At 39.5% G+C, this 20927-nt stretch overlaps 1 protein-coding gene across 4 annotated transcripts in view; it reads left to right on the top strand.

The window, feature by feature from the left end:
• Positions 1–20927, top strand: part of STRN3 (striatin 3) — a 65381-nt gene that overhangs the window by 34455 nt on the left and 9999 nt on the right. The window contains exons 8-10 of one of the 4 annotated variants that reach the window (XM_068160314.1): positions 2715–2825; positions 9257–9397; positions 16479–16612. In XM_068160314.1, the coding sequence (XP_068016415.1) occupies positions 2715–2825; positions 9257–9397; positions 16479–16612 (386 nt within the window). The remainder of the gene's footprint in view (positions 1–2714; positions 2826–9256; positions 9398–16478; positions 16613–20927) is intronic. The other 3 variants (XM_068160315.1, XM_068160316.1, XM_068160318.1) reach the window with 3 other exon arrangements.

Here is a 20927-nt window from a genome sequence, read left to right as displayed (position 1 = left end):
ATGATTTTGATGTCTGTTCATCACTGAATTTCTCCTCTCCTGGAAACATAAAATTTCTGTTTACAGATGGGCTGTGAGTCAAAAAATTACTAACCGTGCCCAGAATTCCAGGTGACTAGAATTCAGAGTCTCTTGGGTTATCTTTTTAATAAGTTAAAAAGTGGGGGGAAAAAAATTGATTCCTTCTCCACTAAATTATATTGGTTACTGGACATCCTGGGCAGTCTGTGCTGTCCTACTGTCAGTTTAGTGATGGCTGTTAACACTACAGGCAGTCTGAGGAACTTAACTGCTTCCACTCAGGTGGCTCTCTTCTGAAATAGCTGCTAAGCATTACCTAGGCATACCTGAGATGAACACTGCTGGATTTTTCTAAAAACCTCCCTTGAAATCCGTTTCACAACCTGTGGTTAATCAGAGTTAGCATTTTATCGAGTTTTCTCTTTCTGACCTACATTTCAGCAGCCGACAGCCTTAGGTTTGAATATTTATGTTCGTAGGCTTGTTTTGCCTGTTTTCTGTTGACTGAATGAGCCCAGTTCCTTCACATCCTTTGTCTTGATATTTAATGATGCCCTGTTTGGTTAGCAATCTTCCAGACATTCTCTAAATTTCTAGTGTAGAACACAGCCTGAACGTGGTACTTTTAGCATCACCTCCACTGGATTATGTAGACTCCTCTTTAATATACCACTCTTTTTTTCAGGTGTGCTAGAATGACAGTTTTCTTGTGGTGACTTTGGTCTTTTCTTATTCATTTGGGGTGGGTTTTTTGGATGGGTTGGTTGGTTTTCATATGGTTGCGTTTGGGGTTTTTTTGGTTGGTTGGTTTTGGATCTTTTTCATTGGTTTGGGGTTTTGGGTCTTTTTTTGGTGTTCTTGGTTGGGGATTTTGGGGGTTGGGTTGCTATTTATTTTTAGGTTTTTTTGTGTGTGTTTGTTTTGGGTTTATTGTTTTATGCAGGGTGGGGGGGAGTGAGGTTTATGTTGTAGTTGTTGAGTTGTTGGTAGTTTGGGGGTTTTTCAGAATGTATTGTCAACTTCTGGTTCAGTTTAATTCCTGAATCCTCTGCAGTGCTGCAGTGGAGCCTTGGATTTGGGGGGTTTGGGATGTTTTACTGAGTTTCCTTTAATTTGGTTTAGGTTTGTTGTTTGTTTGGGGTTTTGGGTTTCTTTCTGTTTGTTTTGTAGGTTGTGGGGTTTGTGTGTTTGTTCTGGGGTGTTCTGTTGATTGTCCAGTGGGTTTTGTTACTTCTTTCTTTTTCAAATTTCCTCCTTCTTTCGGTTAGGCATGTCCTCTGATTTATCTTTGTGCCTCTTGTGTTTCCTGAACATTTGCTATTCTTGTCTGTCAGTCTTTTTGCTCTGCAATCATAAAGATGGAAGTCTTTGGTAGTTGTAGCTGCAGTTTGGTGTAGGATATCACCGTTCCATTCTCCTCTCCACCATTCTTTGTGGACAGCTCAGGGGACTGAGCCATTATGCTGCCCATTACTTGTCTTTGCTACCCTTGCTGTTTCTGTATTCCACCTCTTTGATCAAGATTGTTTCTCTTTGTGATGGATCAGCCATACTTGAATGATGGTAGATGCATCAGTCTCCTAGGATATTTCCTCCCACCATGTTTTTCATGACACACGTACTTGAAATTACTCCTATTCGTTTGCGTCCTAAATGCATGTTTCTTTGTTTCTGCTGTCTGTGACTCCTCTTATGCACTTAAATGACTGTAATGGTTAAAACTTCCAGAATTGCTGTTTTATTCAAACATCTATTTGTGGGTTTGTCTGGAAGTTGGGAATTGAATAACTTACTTTTATTATGCCTAAAGAATTTGCGAACGTGAGCTTAACTGGCACACAGAGTTTGGTTGCTGCCTAGCCGTCTATCAGCAAAAGTCCTTCTGCAAATATTACGTTTACCTTGTCTCAGAAACAAGTTTATCCTTTAATTTCTGTGTTTCCAGAAATGTTTGAGGTGGATAGCTTAGAAAAGTGGAGACTTGACTTCTCTTGGAGAATCATTAACTGCTCTGTTTGTCAAGCAGAAAGACGTGTCTTCTGAAACTGCTGAGGAATGTTGTATTGCAGCGAATTCTAGTTTAATTGCTGGATGAGAGATTCAAGATTTCAATTTATTCCCCTATGCAAATCACTTCTCTTTATGTAAAAAGCTGAATTTATAGACTTGTTTCTCTGGTTGTATGGAGGACCAAAGTTTCTTTCTTGTGCATGTAGAATGAGTGTGACAGGATGCATGGTGGTCTCCGTGAATGAACTGGCACTGACTTTCTCAGCTTGCATTTTCATGACAGATACAGCATGAATACTTTTATTTGCTTATTCAACACTGGCTGAATAATTTTTTTTTAACACTGTCTTTCTAAAGATGCAGTAATCATTTCTGAACACCAATGAATTTTTTGTGTGTTTTGAAGTATCTAACAAAGTTACTTATGAAGCTTAATTTGTTTGCTCCTTAGTAACAAATTAACATGTGATTTTATGTAACTGATGTTATACAGTGTCTTGGAAAAAACTGTATGAAATGAGACTTAGCCTTTTGTGAACTTAAAACTGAGACTGCACCTTTAAAGTAAAGATTTATTAAGAACTTTTTATTGATGCTCTTCTACAGCTATGATAGTAAATCACCAACAGCTTGCATTGCCAACTGCTGATTTTGTTTTCCTTTTAATAATATGCTGCATGTAGACAAAGATGACCTGTCCCCAACTGCTGAGGTTTGGGATGTAGACCAGGGACTAATAAGTAAACTGAAGGAACAGTACAAGAAGGAACGAAAGGGGAAGAAAGGGGTAAAGAGTAAGTGCAGATTCTGAATCTTGTAATGCAACCTTTTTTTTTTTTGCCTATCTATATAGAAGACAGTTTTTTTTTTTCTTTTTCCACAAGTTCTGTTGTGCTTTTTGTTGGTTTTGTGGTTTTATTTTTGTTTGTTTTTCATTAAGCATCATTTTCTGTAATGGGGGCAACCAACTTTAACTTTCTACCTGCTGAATGTGATGAACGTGTCAAAACTTTCAACAGTCATTTCCTAGATGAGAAATGTTGAAAACACATACAAATCTGTAGTTAAGGAGGTAAAGAGCTAAATGCTTTTAAATGTGTGCTTAAAAACATTGTACAATTTGATTTTAAGGATATTCCTGTTCTGAGAAATTTTCAACAAGATGCTTTCATCAGCTTCTTAAATCGTGTACTCCTGAGGGGGGGGGTTGTGGGCTTTTTTAGTGGTGTTTTTTTTACCATGACCTTGAATCCAGCTGTAATTCCTATTTATAGGCTTGTCATTATTTTTGCAGTCTAAGGAAATGAGACTAAAAAACTTCTTGTAATGTAAATACCCTAAACAAAACACTAAAGAGTTTGTATTCTCTTTATTTTATGGTGCCCTTCATTTTCTTGAGCAGTTAACACAATTTGGTTGGCACTGCCTTGCTCTTTAAGAGTTTTCAGACCAGCTGACCTATTTCAACTACAAGTTTAACCAAACTTCAATACTGAAGTACCTGGTAAAAATGATTTGCTAACTGATGTCATCAGCTATACAAAGCTCTTAGTGGACAGCGTTATTCAATCAGTGTCACTCTAGAGAAGCTTCCTTGACTGCAGTGGTTTTGTTTTGAAAGTTTATTCTGACAGTTTCTGGTGATACTTAGCAAAAAAAAGGAAAAATTCCCTCAGTTGGAAAAATTAAGTGAATATGTACTAACTACATGAAGGGATTATTAAACTATAACACTTCACTAAGAATTCTGTCACTACTAAAATCCGAATTTTCCTTGTCCCCTCTAACAAAATAGAGTTGAGTTACTGCATGGTGGTTGTTTCACAGTAATTTTGCATGACTTGCATGTGCACACACACACACTTTGAAAATCTTTGAAGCAAAGATTTTGACCTAGTCTGTGGTTTGATTACAGCTTACAGTAGTAAACTGGATGCTAATGAGTGTCCTCATTTGTCACATAAGTCAGTAATTGCCACCATATTCCCATGAAGTGTTTTTATAGGGTTGAAAAGTTCCTTTTCTTTTTGTTATGAAAGTTCTCCATTTTTAGTTTTGGAAGCACAGTGACTGCAAAATAACAGCAAATGGTTTGAATTCTGGAAAAGGAGGGGGGAAAAAAAGGAAGAAAGTAATTGTCAGGAGATACCTGTATTTCTCTCTCTGTTGTTGTGCCTTTAGGTTGTCACATAGAGAAAGCTCTTGAAACCATACTTTTGTTTTGACTCTAATCTTTTGTCATCCACCACACCAGTTAGCTTCTACTTCCTGGCTTAAGCACGGTAAGCAGCTGTAAACTAGGGCCAAGTAATATTGTTCTAGCATTACAAAAGGGTTGAAAAACTCTCCCCACACTTCCAGATTTGTTTCAGTGTCATTACTTTGCATTGTCTAGCAAGAATTTCTCCTTCCTGCTTCCTTGGCTGCTATGCAATCAAGAACGCCTACCATCTTTTTGTTCCATCTGTGAATCTTAAAATCTCCAGAAGAAAAGCATAATTCTTACCCATTAAAAGTAGCTTTTCTGTCCAACATTTGCATTTTAACTGTCTGTGTGCCAGTTAAATTGGTTGTGACCAGCATTTAGAATGAATTAACAGTGATTATTTTATCTGAAAAGTCCTGTTGTAAAACTTAGCAACATTATCATAGTATCATTCAGGGTTGGAAGGGACCACAAGGATCATGTAGTTCCAATCCCCAAGCTTTTCTTCCTGCCTACTTCCCTGCAGTTGCAAGTGTATTTTCTTAGTCTTTTTGAAGCCATTTTGAAACCTGCCTATGCTTACATAGGAGAATATTTAGGAGATAACTGTCAAAATGCCATGAGGTCATGTATGTCACTGTCAGTGTCTTCAGTTTTAAGTTTCAGTTCTCCTTTGGGAAACCCTTAGCTCATACAGACAGTTTCACAGTGAGTTTTGTGAGATTCTCCACTTGTGTCAAGTTCATGATAGTGGCTTCTGATTAAAAAATCCACCTCTAAATCACTGAGCTCATTGAAGAACTCTACACAGTAGAAGTATGCATTTTAAGGTTGGGCAGGTTTACTTAAGTTACTTGATGCAAAGACCTTTTTCCTCAACTTTTTCAACAGTCTGTGATGGAAAATAATGCTGAAGGCCTTCTTTATTCCTGCTTCTCATGTCTAATCATTTGTGAACTTCTTTTTGAATGGTCATCTCTTTACTTTTCAGTGTATCATCAGACTTAATAGACTTTATTTTGAACAATACCAGAATTTGTCTGTATGGCAGCACCTATGTCCCCTTCAGGTCAGTTAAGGATGCACTGACTGTCACCTTTTGCAGTACTTTGAGGACAGTAGAGTAGGGCAGACGTTCTAATGGACTATTTTGTCTTATAATCAGCATTTAGTCTGCTGTCTTCATAACAGGGCCTTCATATCCCTGGCCCAGATATGGTAGCTTTCATGCCAAATGTAGAGAAAAATCAGTGAACAGAAATAGGTTTGATTCTATTTTGATACTTCTGCCTATGTTCATGTATTATCTTTTGGGTGGAACACCTTAATCTGGGTCATCTTTTGTCAGCACATACATATTCATAATATTTATTCACTTCCTATGCTGGCTTGCTTGGTTGGTTTGTTTGTTTCTTCTGTCACTGTTACATGGAAATACTACCTCCTTGTGAAAGGATCTTTGAAAAAACCAACCAACAAAACAAAAAACTCAAAACCCACCCCACACTTGAATTGCTTTTATAAATATCAACTGTAAAATAACCCAAAACCTATTCACTGAAGAGTTCTATCAAGAAAACTCTTGACAACCCCCCAAATCAAGCACAACCTGTTTTAGACTTCATTATGATAAATAGACCATAGTATAGTATCAGTCAGGGTTGGAAGGGACCACAAGGATCATCTAGTTCCAATCCCCCTGCCATGGGCAGGGACACCCCACGCTAGATCAGGCTGGCCAGAGCCTCGTCCAGCCTGGTCTTAAACACCTCCAGGGACGGGGCCTCAACCACCTCCCTGGACAACCCATTCCAGGGCTTCTTCACTCTCATGGTGAAGAACTTTTGATTTGATTACTACAAACCAAGACTTAACTTCTACGGTAATACGCTGAATTTCAGGCCAGATCTGCTTTGGCAGATGTAGCCTGTCACATTTTCATAACATAAGTGGAGATGATGCCTATCTCATTTTATACCATCAAGTCAGTGTAATGTGTTTTCAGCAATTTGAAAAATAGACTTCACATCTTAAATTCTGTGTGTACACCACTGTTAAAATGAAGCTGCTTTTACTGATCTTTCTTACTTGCTTAAAAGTGTTTTGGTTTTGTTCTGTTTTTACCTTCCTGCTCTTTTTTCCTCAGTCTGATCATTCTGTGTTTATGAAAAGTCTGTCCCATTCACCTCCCTAGCCTTGATTTCTGGAGATGCAGTGCAGTAGTTGATAGGCATGAAAACAGTTTTGGATTTTACCATCTTCTTTGCCATTACAGAAGGATCCCTGTGTTACATTCAGACTTGGGCTATTACATCTTGGAGCTAATAGAAATCTGCTTATGGCTTCTCGAACTGCAACTTCTCAGCCCTGAATATTCAGTTTCCTTTTTTACTTTTGATCTCTGAAGGCTGATACACTGAAATGGAGCTGAAGGTGTTACACTTCTGTTCTAGTCTTGTCTTGAGGCTAAAACAGTTGTCCAGTCTGTCCCTTTGAGATAGCTGCTAATGCAGGGACAGCACATTTTTATCCTTAGAAATATCTTTTATGTTTTGAATCCTTCACCAGTTACATGAAGGTGCAGTTACCTGGAAGCAGAGATCAGCACAGTCTCTTCTGTGGTGGTAGTGGAGCAGGCTTGGTTATCACCATCTTGCAGGATGAAATACAGAGAGGTTGTTTGGAACAGCTGCTGCCGTGCTGTAAACTTCAGAAAGAAGTTTCTCTCTCTGTTCTATGATGGGCTGAGGGCTGTTCTGAGGTTGTGCCTGAAGGACAAGAAGTGTGACTAGACATGCTGCAAACCATTAAAAGGCAAGGCTGACAGAGCCCTAATCAGTGACACATTAGGTGACAATCTGGTTCAAGGCAGCAGAGCAGCAGGGGCTACTTCTAGTTACTTTTGGTTGTGCTCAGAGACGAACTTCTCATGCCTTTGTTTGGTGTGAAAGCACCTCTGAAAGTTCAGTTTGGATGTAAGAGTTTATAAGCCATTTTCCATCCATGTCTTGAACATGTGTTGATCATGTATATCAATGTGGAGGAGACAAACGGCTTTTCTCCTGGAAGGCAAAAGGTATATTAAGGTAGCCAGCTTACCAGTCAGGACTTTTATCATGTCATTTATTGATTGCTCTGTAATACCTTCAAGAATGTACCTGCTGCTGGTTGCTGTAGATCGCTGGCTGGTGATCAGCTGGGATAAAGACAAAAGCAAACTTTGTGGTTTAAGAGGAATAGACTTGGCCCTTTTAAGAATGGCCTTTTTTGTGACTGTCATTTCATAGTTGGAATTAAATCCTGTCAGCGTAGTGACTGTGAGAAAGAAAGCATTCGTGCAAGACAGACATTTCTCGTTGTTGTACACTCACTTCTTCAGCTGAGTTCACAATTTGTTAGACATACTTCCACATGAGAGTGACATTAAGCTCAACCACTCAAGAAATCTGTTAAATAAAGCAAGCTCTTGGAAGCCGTTTTTATCATCAGTCAAGTTCTGGGTAGCAGCCTTTGTAGATTGAATTGGAATACTAAGTGTTCAATAAATAAAAGGGGGAAAAAAACCCAAACCACCTCAAACCCAAAAACACACAGGAAAATGTAGGGAGCTGTATATTATTTGGCAAAATGATAAAGTTTTGCAAGTATTATTGAGAAGAGTTACACAGCATCCTTCTTGGGGTATGTGTGGTATGCTTCAACTATCATTCTACCATGAGTATTTTTCATCGTTAACCCCTCTCTCCAGAGAGTTCTCCATTATCTCCAGACAATTCAATTACTGATGGATTCTTGCTTTTGAACACATGTATTGTAACCATTCCTTGTCAGTCAGACTTCAAATTTGAAATGATCAGATGTTGTTGGAAAGCATGTTTTAGGGTTTGTTGAAAAGAGCAGTTCTGCTTTTGGTAAGTCATGTGTAGTTATAGCGTTTACCTTTTGGCTTTGAGAACAAAGGCTTGGGCTTGGTTTTGATGCCCTTTTTAATAAAATGGATAGATGTCATCTCAGAGGATAAATTGTTTCCTAACATGAGATGTCATTTTGTAGTAGATTCTAGTATGCCTTTTAAAAAATATTAAACACATAGTAGCAGGCTTGAGATAAGGCATTTTGGTAGCAGGGTGGTGGGGGGTTAAATATTCTCCAGTATAATTGCCTGCAGTCCCAGGACGGACTCTCAGCAGTTGAAAGTCTTGAATCATTGTCTTTGAAGGGATTCTGTCACTGAAATTTCACTTTATGATTGAAGCTTCTAGCTTTTTGATGTGCAAGCTGTAAGGTAGAACCAGGAATGAATTTAGCCTTTGAAAATTAAATTGTAATATGCTGTTCTTGTTTGTTAGTGTCTGCATCATGGGTTTAATGCACTTCTAAATCAGTATGCACTGTTTCTAGAGGCATGTTTGTGTAAAAAGAGTAATATATATATGCACATTCATACAGTGGTGGAGGCAATCTTGTTCATGTATTTAATATGATCTAAACACCATTCAAAAGCAGGGAAAGTTAATTGTTTGTTGCACCCCCATTATGAGTTGTCTGTACTTTTCCCCCTCATTTTAAGCTTCTTTTTCATTTGCACTCATGTTTTTCGGTGTTAAACTGTTTAGTATAGTTAAAGCTGTGTAATACTATTAACAAATGTTTGATTTGTATTTTGTTTAGTAGCTAATCTTCTTTTAATGTTTGGCTTGAATTCTCAGTAGGGCTGTAAGATGATTTTTTTTCTCTCTCCTACAGGAAATTGTAGAATACATCTACAGAGCACAAAGGAGTTTTTCTTTCGTGTAGAGAATTAAAACTGTTTGCATGTAGTTCTCAGATTTGATGTATTGATTCCTTTTGGTTTCCAAAAGATATTAACATGCAAAGACAAAAGCAAAGCTTTGTATTTATTTTAAGGAGATCCCATCAGTAATTATTCTTGTTTAATTAGTTTAATGGATTTGTAGAGTTCAGTCAAGTCAAGCGGTAGCAATCAAATGAATCTTTGCTGCTGACATTAATTTACAGGAGTCAACAGGACAAAACTTCACGACATGATAGCTGATCTGGGCGATGATGAGATACCCCACATCCCTTCAGGAGTCATTAATCAATCTAGGTCACCCTCTTCTAGAATGACTGATCATGAAGGTGCAAGAGCAGAGGAAGGTACAAAAAATTCAGCTACTTACTGTATTTCAGGAGATTTCTTTTTAGAAAGCACATGCTGTAGTTCACTGTCCCTTTTATGAAGCTTAATGCAATTGCATATTGCCACATGATTATTTGATTTGCCGTTCTTCCCAAATGGTTTTATAAGAGTATGGTTTGAGTTTGTGGCCTCTTGTAACTCACCATCATTTCATAAATATTTTCAAACAACTTTATGTGCAGCAGTGCATTCTTAAACTATTCACTATTAAATACCTCTTTGCAGACCCCCCTGTTAGCAAAACCTTTTACAAATAGGGTGTCATTGATTGAGGTGAACAACAGGTGAGTATTAATATTTGATACAGAGCTTGCATTTTGAAGTGAAATATAAAAGTGGTTATTTAAATTAGGAGACTAATTTGTCTCTTCCTCAGATGTATTGGTCTCTTAAAATTCTCTTGGTCTATACAGACAAGTGTGCAAAGACACTATTTATTTCTTTACAGAGTATTGGTTTCGGTTTCAGAATTATTTTAGGCAATGAAATTTAGTGGCCAGCTATTATCTGAATAGTTCAAAATGTTGTCTTTAGATTAAAGATTGTTGTTTAAAAGGAATTTACTTGTATTAAGTGTGAGACTAGAATAACATTATGCAAATGTCCTCAGAAACATACTCGTGCAAAATACTCAGCTGAATCCATGTTTGCGCTCTGGTATTGTATCAGCTATAGCAAAAGTGTAAAGAGTTTGCATTATTGATGATCTATATAACCTGTTGGTTCTCCTGTTCTTTCTTCCCCCCTGCCCCAACAAATGCCTGTCACCAGAGAAGCAGAAAACAGACATTTTCACAGGGAGATTTTTCTGTTGTTCCAAATTATTATTGTACAAAGTGTTTGTCTTCCTATCTTCTCTTTACTGCCTTCCTTCTAATCTTTGTTTTTATTTAGGGCTTAAAGATGTATCACATAACAAATTCACCTGTGGAGTGCAATTGAGGAACTTGCTGGTGAAGTTCCCCTTGCTGAAACTTATGGGAGTACATTTAGGTTGTGTTTAGGTTTAGTATTCATTTTAGGTTGCCTTTTAGCCCTGCTGAGGTATTGAGGGCATATGACCCTACAGTTAGAGTTCCCACAGTCTGTCTCAGGCTTATTAGGCCATGCATTTTGTACAAAGGAACACAGATGTTCTTTGTTAATGACAGGCCGTAGAGCTGTTGTCTTCTTAACAGACTTTTCCATCTAAAATAGCTTTGGGCAAAACAGTCTTTCTGAAGAAATAGTTCCTAAATTTGAATTTGAGAGAGACCAACTTTTGTTGCCCAATTCCTGTAGCACAAGCGCTGTGCTGCACTTGAAATAAAGATTCTCCATGCTATTTTCAAATAAACTGGCTTCAGGGCAGTATTTTCATGTAATTTAATGTGATCACATCTTTTTCAGCTTATCAGCATGGTTTTGGCTACACTTAAGAGTAATAATATGAATATCACTGCCATCATACCTGCCAATTGTGGTTTCTGCATAACTTCAGCTTGTTTACTTAATATTCAAGTGTTGTCTTTGAATTCATTCTAGGTCTGTCTTTTAACAAGGCCAAATACTTCACCATCATAAAATGCAGGGTTTGCTCAATTATTTATTCAGCTGTGTTCTAAAAGCTAAGTTTTTTGTAGACAACTTCAGGGTTTCTTGCTGAGACACTCTGGGCCATGCTGTCAAACATTACCAAGCCCTAATGTTCTTGTGACCATATGTAAGGTTTAAGCTACACTCTGAAGTGTTACAGTTATGAGAGGGGGAGGAAGGCATTCTGGGTAGAAAGCAAACTGTAGTCTAATTGGCTAGAAGTATATCTTCTACACCTCTACAGGTGTGTGTTTTGATTTGTTTTGTTTTGAGGCTTTTTGACTCTGAAGTTCCTTGGTACGTGTGATAAGAAAATTGCTAGGCTGTAATCATACTTTGTAGTTTTGGCTGTAAGAAGTTGAGGTTTCCATTTCCTTGTATTGCATGACTTCCAGAACTGGAATCACCTGCAGCATAATGCTCCATCCACTGTATTGTACCAAAAAATTATTTTCACAGGTCATTTTTTTTCTTTCCCAATATCTGTGGATTGGAAGAGTGCCAATCCACAGCCTGATGAAAACCCAAGAGTAACAGCGACTGGCTTTGGCGTTAACTGCTGCTTCTGATCTGCCAATATTAGCATTCGAGAAAGCAAGATTAAGGTGGCCTTGTTGTACACTAGATAACAGCAGCACATATGAACACACATACTTGATTATGGATTAAAGCAGTTTCAGGCTGTGTAAATATTACAGCTTGACTGTGATTTAAGTATGTGTGATGTCAAGAACTCGAGTGCTGGTTAGGGTTGGCCAAGCAAATATTTAAATTACTGTGTTTTCTTTCACCTAGGTCCAGCTACAAGGAACTTGTACTATCACTCAACCTTTTTACTCCACTGATTACAAACTCATTGTTGTGGTCTATAAAAGGATAAATTAATGCTCAATAAGCCGGGTGATTTAATAATAATAATAATAATAATAATAATAATAATAATAATAATAATAATTTTATTAATTAAAAAAAATCCCCCACAAAAAAAAAAGTTAATCAAAACCTATTTACAGATTGGAGGGGTTGGGTCGTGGAACAGAATACCTCACCAGCAGGAACAAGTAACACTTTAGACAATATGTACAAAAATCCAGAAACAACAAACAGCACTTTAAACTGTAAAGAAAAGCAACCTCGGCAATGCAGCTGGCGATTGCCCACACCAGGGGGGGGACTCTAGAATTCCCTAAGGCAACAGACCTTCAGTAGATGCTTATACAAATCACATACTGTAATTACTCACTGATCCTGATCCCTCGTGGCACAGGTTAAGAACTAGACAAACCAAAATGGCCCCGACCACGTGGAAGCTGCAGGAGCACCGTTTCGCTTTCTGTTGGTGTCTGCAGCTTATTGCTGAGGCAGGATTTGTTCCCAAAGGATTTGTAGCTGAAAGCTTTGGAGAGAGGTTTGTAGGCTGTAATCCTTTTGTAGCAGCACGCACTCCTTTCTCCAGTCAAACGAAACTGTCCCAGGGACTCAGATCCTCTCGGCCCGGCAAGACGCGTGTCTGCCCTCTGGGCTTTACAACGTTGAAAATAGCGAGGGGTCCTTGCTGTCTTGTCTGGGTAAACTGAAACACAGTTCAGCTTCCAAGCGAAGCTTGTGGCTCCTTCCAGAGCGTGGACAATTGCCAGACAAGGCTCTGGCTCTTTGGGCTAATACTTATAGACTTCCCGAGGCAATAATGGCCAGCAGCAACACAGATCTAGGGATAAAACCCTGGTATTGCAACCTATAGAAAGCCTTCTTTCCAAACGCGGCCAAAAGCACGCCCACCTGGCTCATTCTGGCTCTGAGACATGTTCAAGCAAGCCTAAAGAACCAGATCTACTAACTTCTGCCTCATTGTCTGATTCACAGTAATTTTGAGGCTTTTTGTCCATCCAGGGCACTCATTTAAACAGATGTATATTGTGCTGTGAGGAGAATGATGTACTGTTACAAAAATACTTTGTGGGGTTTTTTTAAGATGAAAAGCATTTAGTTGTTATGGAACCTTTTTTTTTTTTGCATATTTGTTGATGCATTGTTTTCAGTATGCAGGGATGTGAGAGGCTTGGTTTGTAGTGGCTATGACATCATGCACTTTTCATTGTCTTCCTTTTTCTGCCTTTTTAAAAACAGCTTACAATATGTTTTTTTAACTTCTTTGACTGCATCTTACTCTAAAATAGAGTGCAGACTGAAATAGTTATACAATATATTATACAGACTGGCAGTTTTAGTCTGGGGAAATATGCATCTAAATTTCAGCATTAATTTGGAAGCTTTGAATACCTCTGATGTAAGTAGTTTTATAAATTTCTAGCACAGACTCTCAATGTGGCTGTGGTTTTCTGTGGTAGTGCTTCATTTTTAGTGTAAAGCATGTTAAAGTTGATATGTTAAGGGCAGATAACAAAAATTTCAGAGAACTAGTGAGACAAGTTCAGGGGCTTACTTTAAGCCTTGTGGGCCTGCCCTAAGGATCAAAGTTACAGCATCACAACAGGGATGGGAAGTGTCCTCAGGTTAAAACTAGCATATTGCCTCCATCACTCAGTGACCAGCAACTCACCTCTAATGTCTTGGGAGGTCTAATGTCCACTGGCCTGCAGATGGATACTTGTATTTGGGAGGCTGGGACTATGTCAGGATAACAGAGGCAAGTCAGGTCTGGAAGTTCCAAATACAAGTATTGGAATCTTCCTGTGGAAGTCAGAAATGAAAGGAAATAAACATAACACCAACCAAAAGATAACAACAAAACCTGAAAATTGCTTCTCTTTCTATTGTAGCCTTTATAATTTTTTCCTCCTATTCTTTTTCTGTCAGAAGAGAACCAGGAACATTTTGGTCTTTGAAGTAATTGAGGACTAATTGCTATTCATTTGTGGATTTCACAATTTGAGTTTGCACAGAGAATGTTCGTGATGTTACTTTATGTCTGTGTTTTGCTTAATCATATAATTATATCCTAGATTGGAAGGGACCTCAAGGATTGGTTATAGGTCTCTATATTTAGCTCAGACACTTTCACTAAGAAATCAATCCTTAGAAACTCCAATCTCAATAATCATGGATGACTGGCTAGCCTCTCTCTCACACACAGACACACAACCCCCCAAAAAAAGGATCAAAGTCCAAAGACCAATAGTAATGGAAAAATAGATAGGACTATAAAAAAATAATTGGGTGTTTTCTGAAATGTGGCCTTCCAGTATCTGAAGGGGCCTACAAGAAGGCTGGGGAAGGACTTCTCAGGATCTCAGGAAGTGATAGGACTAGGGGGAATGGAATGAAGCTGGAGGTGGGGAGATTCAGGCTGGATGTGAGGAGGAAGTTCTTCACCATGAGAGTGGTGAAGCCCTGGAATGGGTTGTCCAGGGAGGTGGTTGAGGCCTCATCCTTGGAGGTGTTTAAGCCCAGGCTGGATGAGGCTCTGGCCAGCCTGATCTAGTGTGAGGTGTCCCTGCCCATGGCAGGGGGGTTGGAACTAGATGATCCTTGTGGTCCCTTCCAACCCTGACTGATACTACGATAAGGTTTGGAATACACTGTCAAATCGAGAGTTCTAGTAAAATATGAATAGAATTGAACAGACTAAGTGTCAGGGTATGGTAAGTTATTTGGGGCTCTTCAATGTTGTATTCTAAGGGGTTAAGACCTTTGTATGGAATGTGAAAGTTTTTGAAAGTGGTGATTGTGCATAGTTCCAATATTATTCCCTCTTTTTATGCAAGCGTAGGAATAGGAGTTTCTATTTTCTCTTAGATGATCTTAGAATTTCACATAGAGTTGTGTTGCCTGTGGTAATAAGGTTACTATTTTTTAATAGCACAGTACATGTCAAGCATTAGAAGTTGTTTTGGTTTTGAGATGTTTTGGATTTCCCTGGGCTGTCTCCTCGTTGCAGAGGCAGAGCAGTGATGGCCAATGGCTGTAACTTCCTGCCTAGCCTTAGTGACTTTCCTTCGGCTGAACTGGAACATAACTAGGTGAATCATTCAGATAGTGGCAATGCAGGATAATGAAGTTGCATATTTGAAACAGGAATGTGCTGATTGTTAGTCCTCTTTGAAACTATTTTTGTCAAACAAAAACCAGGATATGGGTGTTTTTCAGGTCTGGAAACCTACTTTTCTCTGCGTTTTGAGGTTTTTCTGTGAGGCTTGGAAACAAGGGGTGGTGTTCAAGTGAGACCATAACCCTCTCTGCCAAATCAGTGAAATCCAAAAGTCAAGGAAGTTTAATTTTTGAAGATGTCAAATACTATTTGATGTCAAATACTATTTGAAAGTCTGTGCTCTGAGAATGCAGTTTCAATCAGGAAGCCAACTGTAACTTCCCTGTAGCAGGAAATTCAGCTGATGACTTAATGTTTCAAGGTAGATTACCTGACCTTTACCCTGATCAAAGGTTTTCAATATACAACCTGCAAAGCTTTTAGACCAGGAGATGAGATGTGGCTCAGTTGGTAGCACATAAGACCCTTAATGGGAAGGTTGTGAGTTCAAGCCTGCAGTGGGCAGTAGTGTCCTCCCTACTCTAGTCATGAGGGCTGTGGTGACAGGTTGGACTCGATGATCTTTGAGGTCTCTTCCAACCTTAGTGATACTGAAAGTCTATTTAACATAGTTTGCAGATGTTTGCACTTAGCTGAAGTTCACACACTAGAGTATAAATACTCCACCTAACAAATGTCCCAATTTTTGCACTGAGAGGAATACTGATAGTAGAAGCAGCCTCTAAAATATGCTGAAATGTTACAAAGTTTAAGCCTCTATTCCTGTTCCTTACTGCTAAATTGGTATGTGTGGCTAGAAGGAGACACACAGAATTGTTGAAGAGTGTTAAGCATATGGGTGAATGTTTGAGCAGAAATGTTAGAATTTAATTTGAGGAAGGCACAGCTAATCAAGTGCTGTCAGCTGGGTGGTTTAAATTAGAATCCAAAGTCATGTTGAGAAAGTAAGAGAGAATTCATGAATAACAGGGTGGGGGTTTGGTTTTTTTATAATTTGGGGGGGAAAAGGTAAAATAGATGTCTTTGAGGTCTTTGGCCTGAGGGAGAGAATCTACACCTGCAAGTAGAGATACTAGTCTAGTATAAAGCACAGATGTATCTGCAGATATATAGAAGGCATTTAGCATGGTGTAATGAATGAAATGCTTAGCTGAGAGTTTGAAGACTTGGGATGTACACTTGACGTTGCAGTGTAAAATAATGTGATTCAAGTCACTTGTTAGTGCATTGACTGTACCTTGAAATGACAAAGCATGCTGTAAGAATTGTGTATTTATATGTGTGTGTTTGCACATGTGTGCCTGTCCTCATGCTCTCTTGTGTTTTTTCTTTCTCTTTTAGTTGGGGCAATATGTAGTACCTACAAGTTCAGTTTTAAACTCTGCTTTCCTTTTTAAGTGGTAGCTAATGCAGTTTTTTCATCAGTTTGAACTATTCCATTTTGTTCTTTGTAGCTGAGCCAATAACGTTTCCACCTGGAGGAGGCAAGTCATTTATTATGGGTTCTGATGATGTGTTGTTAAGTGTACTGGGCCTTGGAGACCTTGCAGACTTGACAGTAACAAATGATGCAGACTATAGTTATGATGTAAGTGCAATTTTATTTCTAAATTCTTTATAGAGTTTAATCAATAAGAGTTGGGTCCCCTCTTCCCCACCCTGCACATTACAAATGCAGAGAGCAGAAATTTCATTACCAAAAGCTATTACTTGGGACAAGGCGGGGAGCACCTTGTGAATGGGCTAAGTAATTGGGGTAACCAAAGTTAAGTGAGATGACTTGTTTTGATTTGTATTGAAATAATTTATTTCAGATTTTGTCACTGGGGGAGTGTGCTATGACAAAAGTCAGTTAGCTGATGTGAGAAGACATGATATGAAACAAAAACATTGATACTAACTTTGCCATCCTCTTTGTGTTGTTGTGGTGCTAACAGCATAGACAACAGGTGGTAGTACATTTCAGATGTAAGCTTTTAGAGTGTATTGATATTATGATCCAGGGTATTCTGACATTTCTTTGACCCTATCCATTAAGCTAATAGTAGTGTAACTGGAGGTTTGCATTGGCTAGTAATGTTTGAAGACTGGTTAGGAAAGTGTCAGGTAAGTCTTACATGTAGTATTTAAAGTGATTTTGGGTGGTGGTTTGTTGGTTGGGGGTTTTTATATTGTTGTTGGTGGTAAGGTAACTGTTTCCATAAGCTCTTCAGTTGCATGCATGGTGTTTGTACTGGAAGCCATTCCTAGGGATTTTATCTAAATCTCAGAATCCACAAAGTGAAGAAACACTTTTTTTTTTTTTAATAGCTTTTTACGGGGCCAGAAAATATTTGTGTGTGACTCTACACCTTTAGTTGTCTTTCAGTATTTAATAACTGTTGGGTCATTAATTGCTGCAGTGAAGTAAGAGCTAATGCTTACATTTCTCTCTTACTGCAGGGTGTGATGTTTCATAGTTCTAATTCCTGAATAACAAATAAAAATGTTGGTTACCCATTCTTCTTTCATTAATATCAGGTAGTGATAGGACCAGGCGGAATGGAATGAAGCTGGAGGTGGGGAGATTCAGGCTGGACGTGAGGAAGAAGTTCTTCACCGTGAGAGTGGTGAAGCCCTGGAATGGGTTGTCCAGGGAGGTGGTTGGGGCCCCGTCCCTGGAGGTGTTTAAGACCAGGGTGGATGAGGCTCTGGCCAGCCTGATGTAGTGTGGGGTGTCCCTGCCCATGGCAGGGGGGTTGGAACTAGCTGATCCTTGTGGTCCCTTCCAACCCTGACTGATACTATACTATGGTCTCTTTAGCATAGTGAAGTCTAAATACCTTGTGTGAGCCATTGTAGTGCATGAATAACCACCCACAGTGGGGTTCCTTTAGCTTTCATGCATTTCTCCTTGATGAGTCTTGCTTGCATTTTAAAGAGAAGAGGATATGTGAGCAGGATGGGGATTAAGTTGTAAATTAAGAATTTTGACTCTAGCTGACAATGTTTCTATATGTGAAGGCTTTAGTGCACAAGTTCTACACGATTCTAGTCATCTGTAATACAGTACAGTCATCTCAAGTCATGTCTCTTTCAACCCTTAGTTCTTTATATTTACCACATTGTATGCTGAGGGAGGAATAGAATATTATCAAATCAAATGTGCACCCACTGGGAAGTCTTCATTTATTACAGCATCACAGTATAACTAAGGTTGGAAAGGACCTCGAGGACCATCGAGTCCAACCTATCAACACAGACCCCATGACTAGACCATGGCACCAAGTGCCACGTCCAATCTCCTCTTGAACGCCTCCAGGGTCGATGACTCAACCACCTCCCTGGGCAGCCCGTTCCAATGACAAATGACTCACTCGGTGAAGAACTTTCTCCTCACCTCGAGTCTAAACCTCCCCTGGCGCAGCTTGAGACTGTGTCCTCTTGTTCTGGTGCTGGTTGCCTGGGAGAAGAGACCAACCCCTTCCTGGCCACAACCACCTTTCAGGTAGTTGTAGAGGGCAATGAGGTCTCCCCTGAGCCTCCTCTTCTCCAGGCTAAACAATCCCAGCTCCCTCAGCCTCTCCTCATAGGGCTTGTGTTCAAGGCCTCTCCCCAGCCTTGTTGCCCTTCTCTGGACACGTTCAAGTGTTTCGATGTCCTTCTTCAACTGAGGGGCCCAGAACTGGGTAGAGTACTCAAGGTGTGGCCTAACCAAAGCAGAGTACAGGGGCACAATGACTTCCCTGCTCCTGCTGGCCACACTATTCCTAATGCAGGCCAGGATGCCACTGGCCTTCTTGGCCAGCTGGGCACACTGCCGGCTCCTATTCAGGCGGCTGTCAGTCAGCACACCCAGGTCCCTCTCTGTCTGGGAGCTCTCCAGCCACTCCGACCCCAGCCTGTAGCTCTGCATGGGATTGCCGTAGCCAAAGTGCAGCACCCGGCACTTGGACTTGTTAAAGGACGCCCCATTGGACACTGCCCATCTGTCCAGTTGGTCGAGGTCCATCTAAATTTGGAAATCTCCAACCAGTCACAACATTACCAAGAAAAAAATAATATTAAAATATTAAAGGACACTGTCTGCAGTTAATAAATATTGCTTTCTGCTTCCTTAGTTTGCTGTAGGTGAGTAGTTGATTGAGACAGGGAAATGCACATCTCCTTACTGCGTTGTAAAGATTCTGATGGAAGCAGGGACAAGGAAAAGCTTCCTTCCCTGGTGTGCTGGTTTTGGTTTTTAGCTTGGGTGTAGTTTTCTTAAATGAAGCTTGAACATAATACACAGTGTAGTGCTAAATTATTTAAATGTCAACAAAACCCCTGTAATATTCAGTATACTCTGAAGTAGGAAGACTGGAAGCAGTAAGCTTGCTTATGAAATGTATTTGTTGGATGGCATTTAAAGAAAAATCCAAATTAAATGTGCAAGTTTCTGTTGCTTGGTTTGAATTTGGCACAGTTTGCACTTAGGCTAGAAATTTATATTAATATAAAGGAAAAGCAAATGTATGCACTTCTCTAATTCAGAACATTAAATTCTATTGCCTGAGCTTTTCTATCTGTTTTGATCAGATAGAATCAAATTCACTTTGAGTGAGAAGTGGTAGCTCAGTCCAGGATATAGATCTGGTCCAGAAATACTTAGTACAGTCTATGTTAGGTTATTTTCAGTCCAGACAGCTGTAAGGTACTAAGTTTTCTAATTTTGGTCATCTCACTCAGTTTTCTGGTCATCTAAATCAGTTTTCTAAACTCCCTTTATAATTCCTTGTAGGGAAAACAAGTACCTGCATACATAAGTGTTTAAGCCCAGGCTGGATGAGGCTCTGGCCAGGCTGATGTAGTGTGGGGTGTCCCTGCCCATGGCAGGGGGGTTGGAACTAGATGATCCTTGTGGTCCCTTCCAACCCTGACTGACACTATGATACTTCTCCTTATGATGGAGGCTTAGGACAAATGGGATGGAGCCTGAAGAATTTGCTCTCTGCATAATCTGAATTGTATTCAAAAGACTCAATTAGTTTCTTGCAGTCAGTAGAAGATTCTGGGATTTTTCTGATAGCTCTTTTGAATTACCTATAATTAATATTAGGCAGCTGTAACTTTTGTATTTTAGCCTAGCATGTCTGTAGGTTTAAGAGACTGAATTAGGTGGTCACAATGTATAAATGTGAAGTTCCTAACTGCTTCACATGGCAACCAAGCTGTTGTCTCACAAATGTATTTAAAACACACTGAAGATTTCATTTATAATTTTATGTTTAAAGTCATGACAAATGTGTATTGAAACACCTACTCCTGTGTACATACCTTCACAAGGAGAAGGAATTGTTTGTTTCCTCTCATTCTTAGTCAGGTTACTCATCTGATGACAATCGTTCACTAGGTACCTGAAGCTCATTTTTTGTGTGTGTTTAGGTGATAAATGAGCTTTTGGCAGCTGCAATCTCTTTGGCTGCAGACAAGATGATAAGCAGTGAAACCTTTATCTTTCTTTGGGGAAGAATTAAAGTATAATTGCACAAAAGGATTAAAAGCAGCTCTTGAAAATCGAGACTTCTTGGCTGTCTGCTTGGTATTTACTCCATTCCAGTCTGGAACAAAAGAAACTACAGCAACAGAAACATTTGCAGGCTACCTTGTGTGCCAGAGAGGGAGTTACAGATGCAGATGGCCAAGCCCAGAGAGTGGTGGTGAATGGTGCCACATCCAGCTGGCGGCCAGTCAGTAGTGGAGTCCCCCAGGGATCAGTGCTGGGCCCCATCCTCTTTAACATCTTTATTGATGATCTGGATGAGGGCATTGAGTCCATCATCAGTAAATTTGCTGACGACACCAAGCTGGGGACAGGAGTTGATCTGCTGGAGGGTAGAGAGGCTCTGCAGAGGGACCTCGACAGGCTGGACAGATGGGCAGAG

The sequence above is a fragment of the Melanerpes formicivorus genome, unplaced genomic scaffold (genome assembly GCF_026170545.1).
Source record: "Melanerpes formicivorus ecotype bairdi unplaced genomic scaffold, bMelFor1.0.p_v2 SCAF_49, whole genome shotgun sequence".
NCBI lineage: Eukaryota > Metazoa > Chordata > Aves > Piciformes > Picidae > Melanerpes > Melanerpes formicivorus.
Note: the sequence above shows the minus strand (reverse complement) of the source record. Positions and strands in the feature narration are given on the sequence as shown.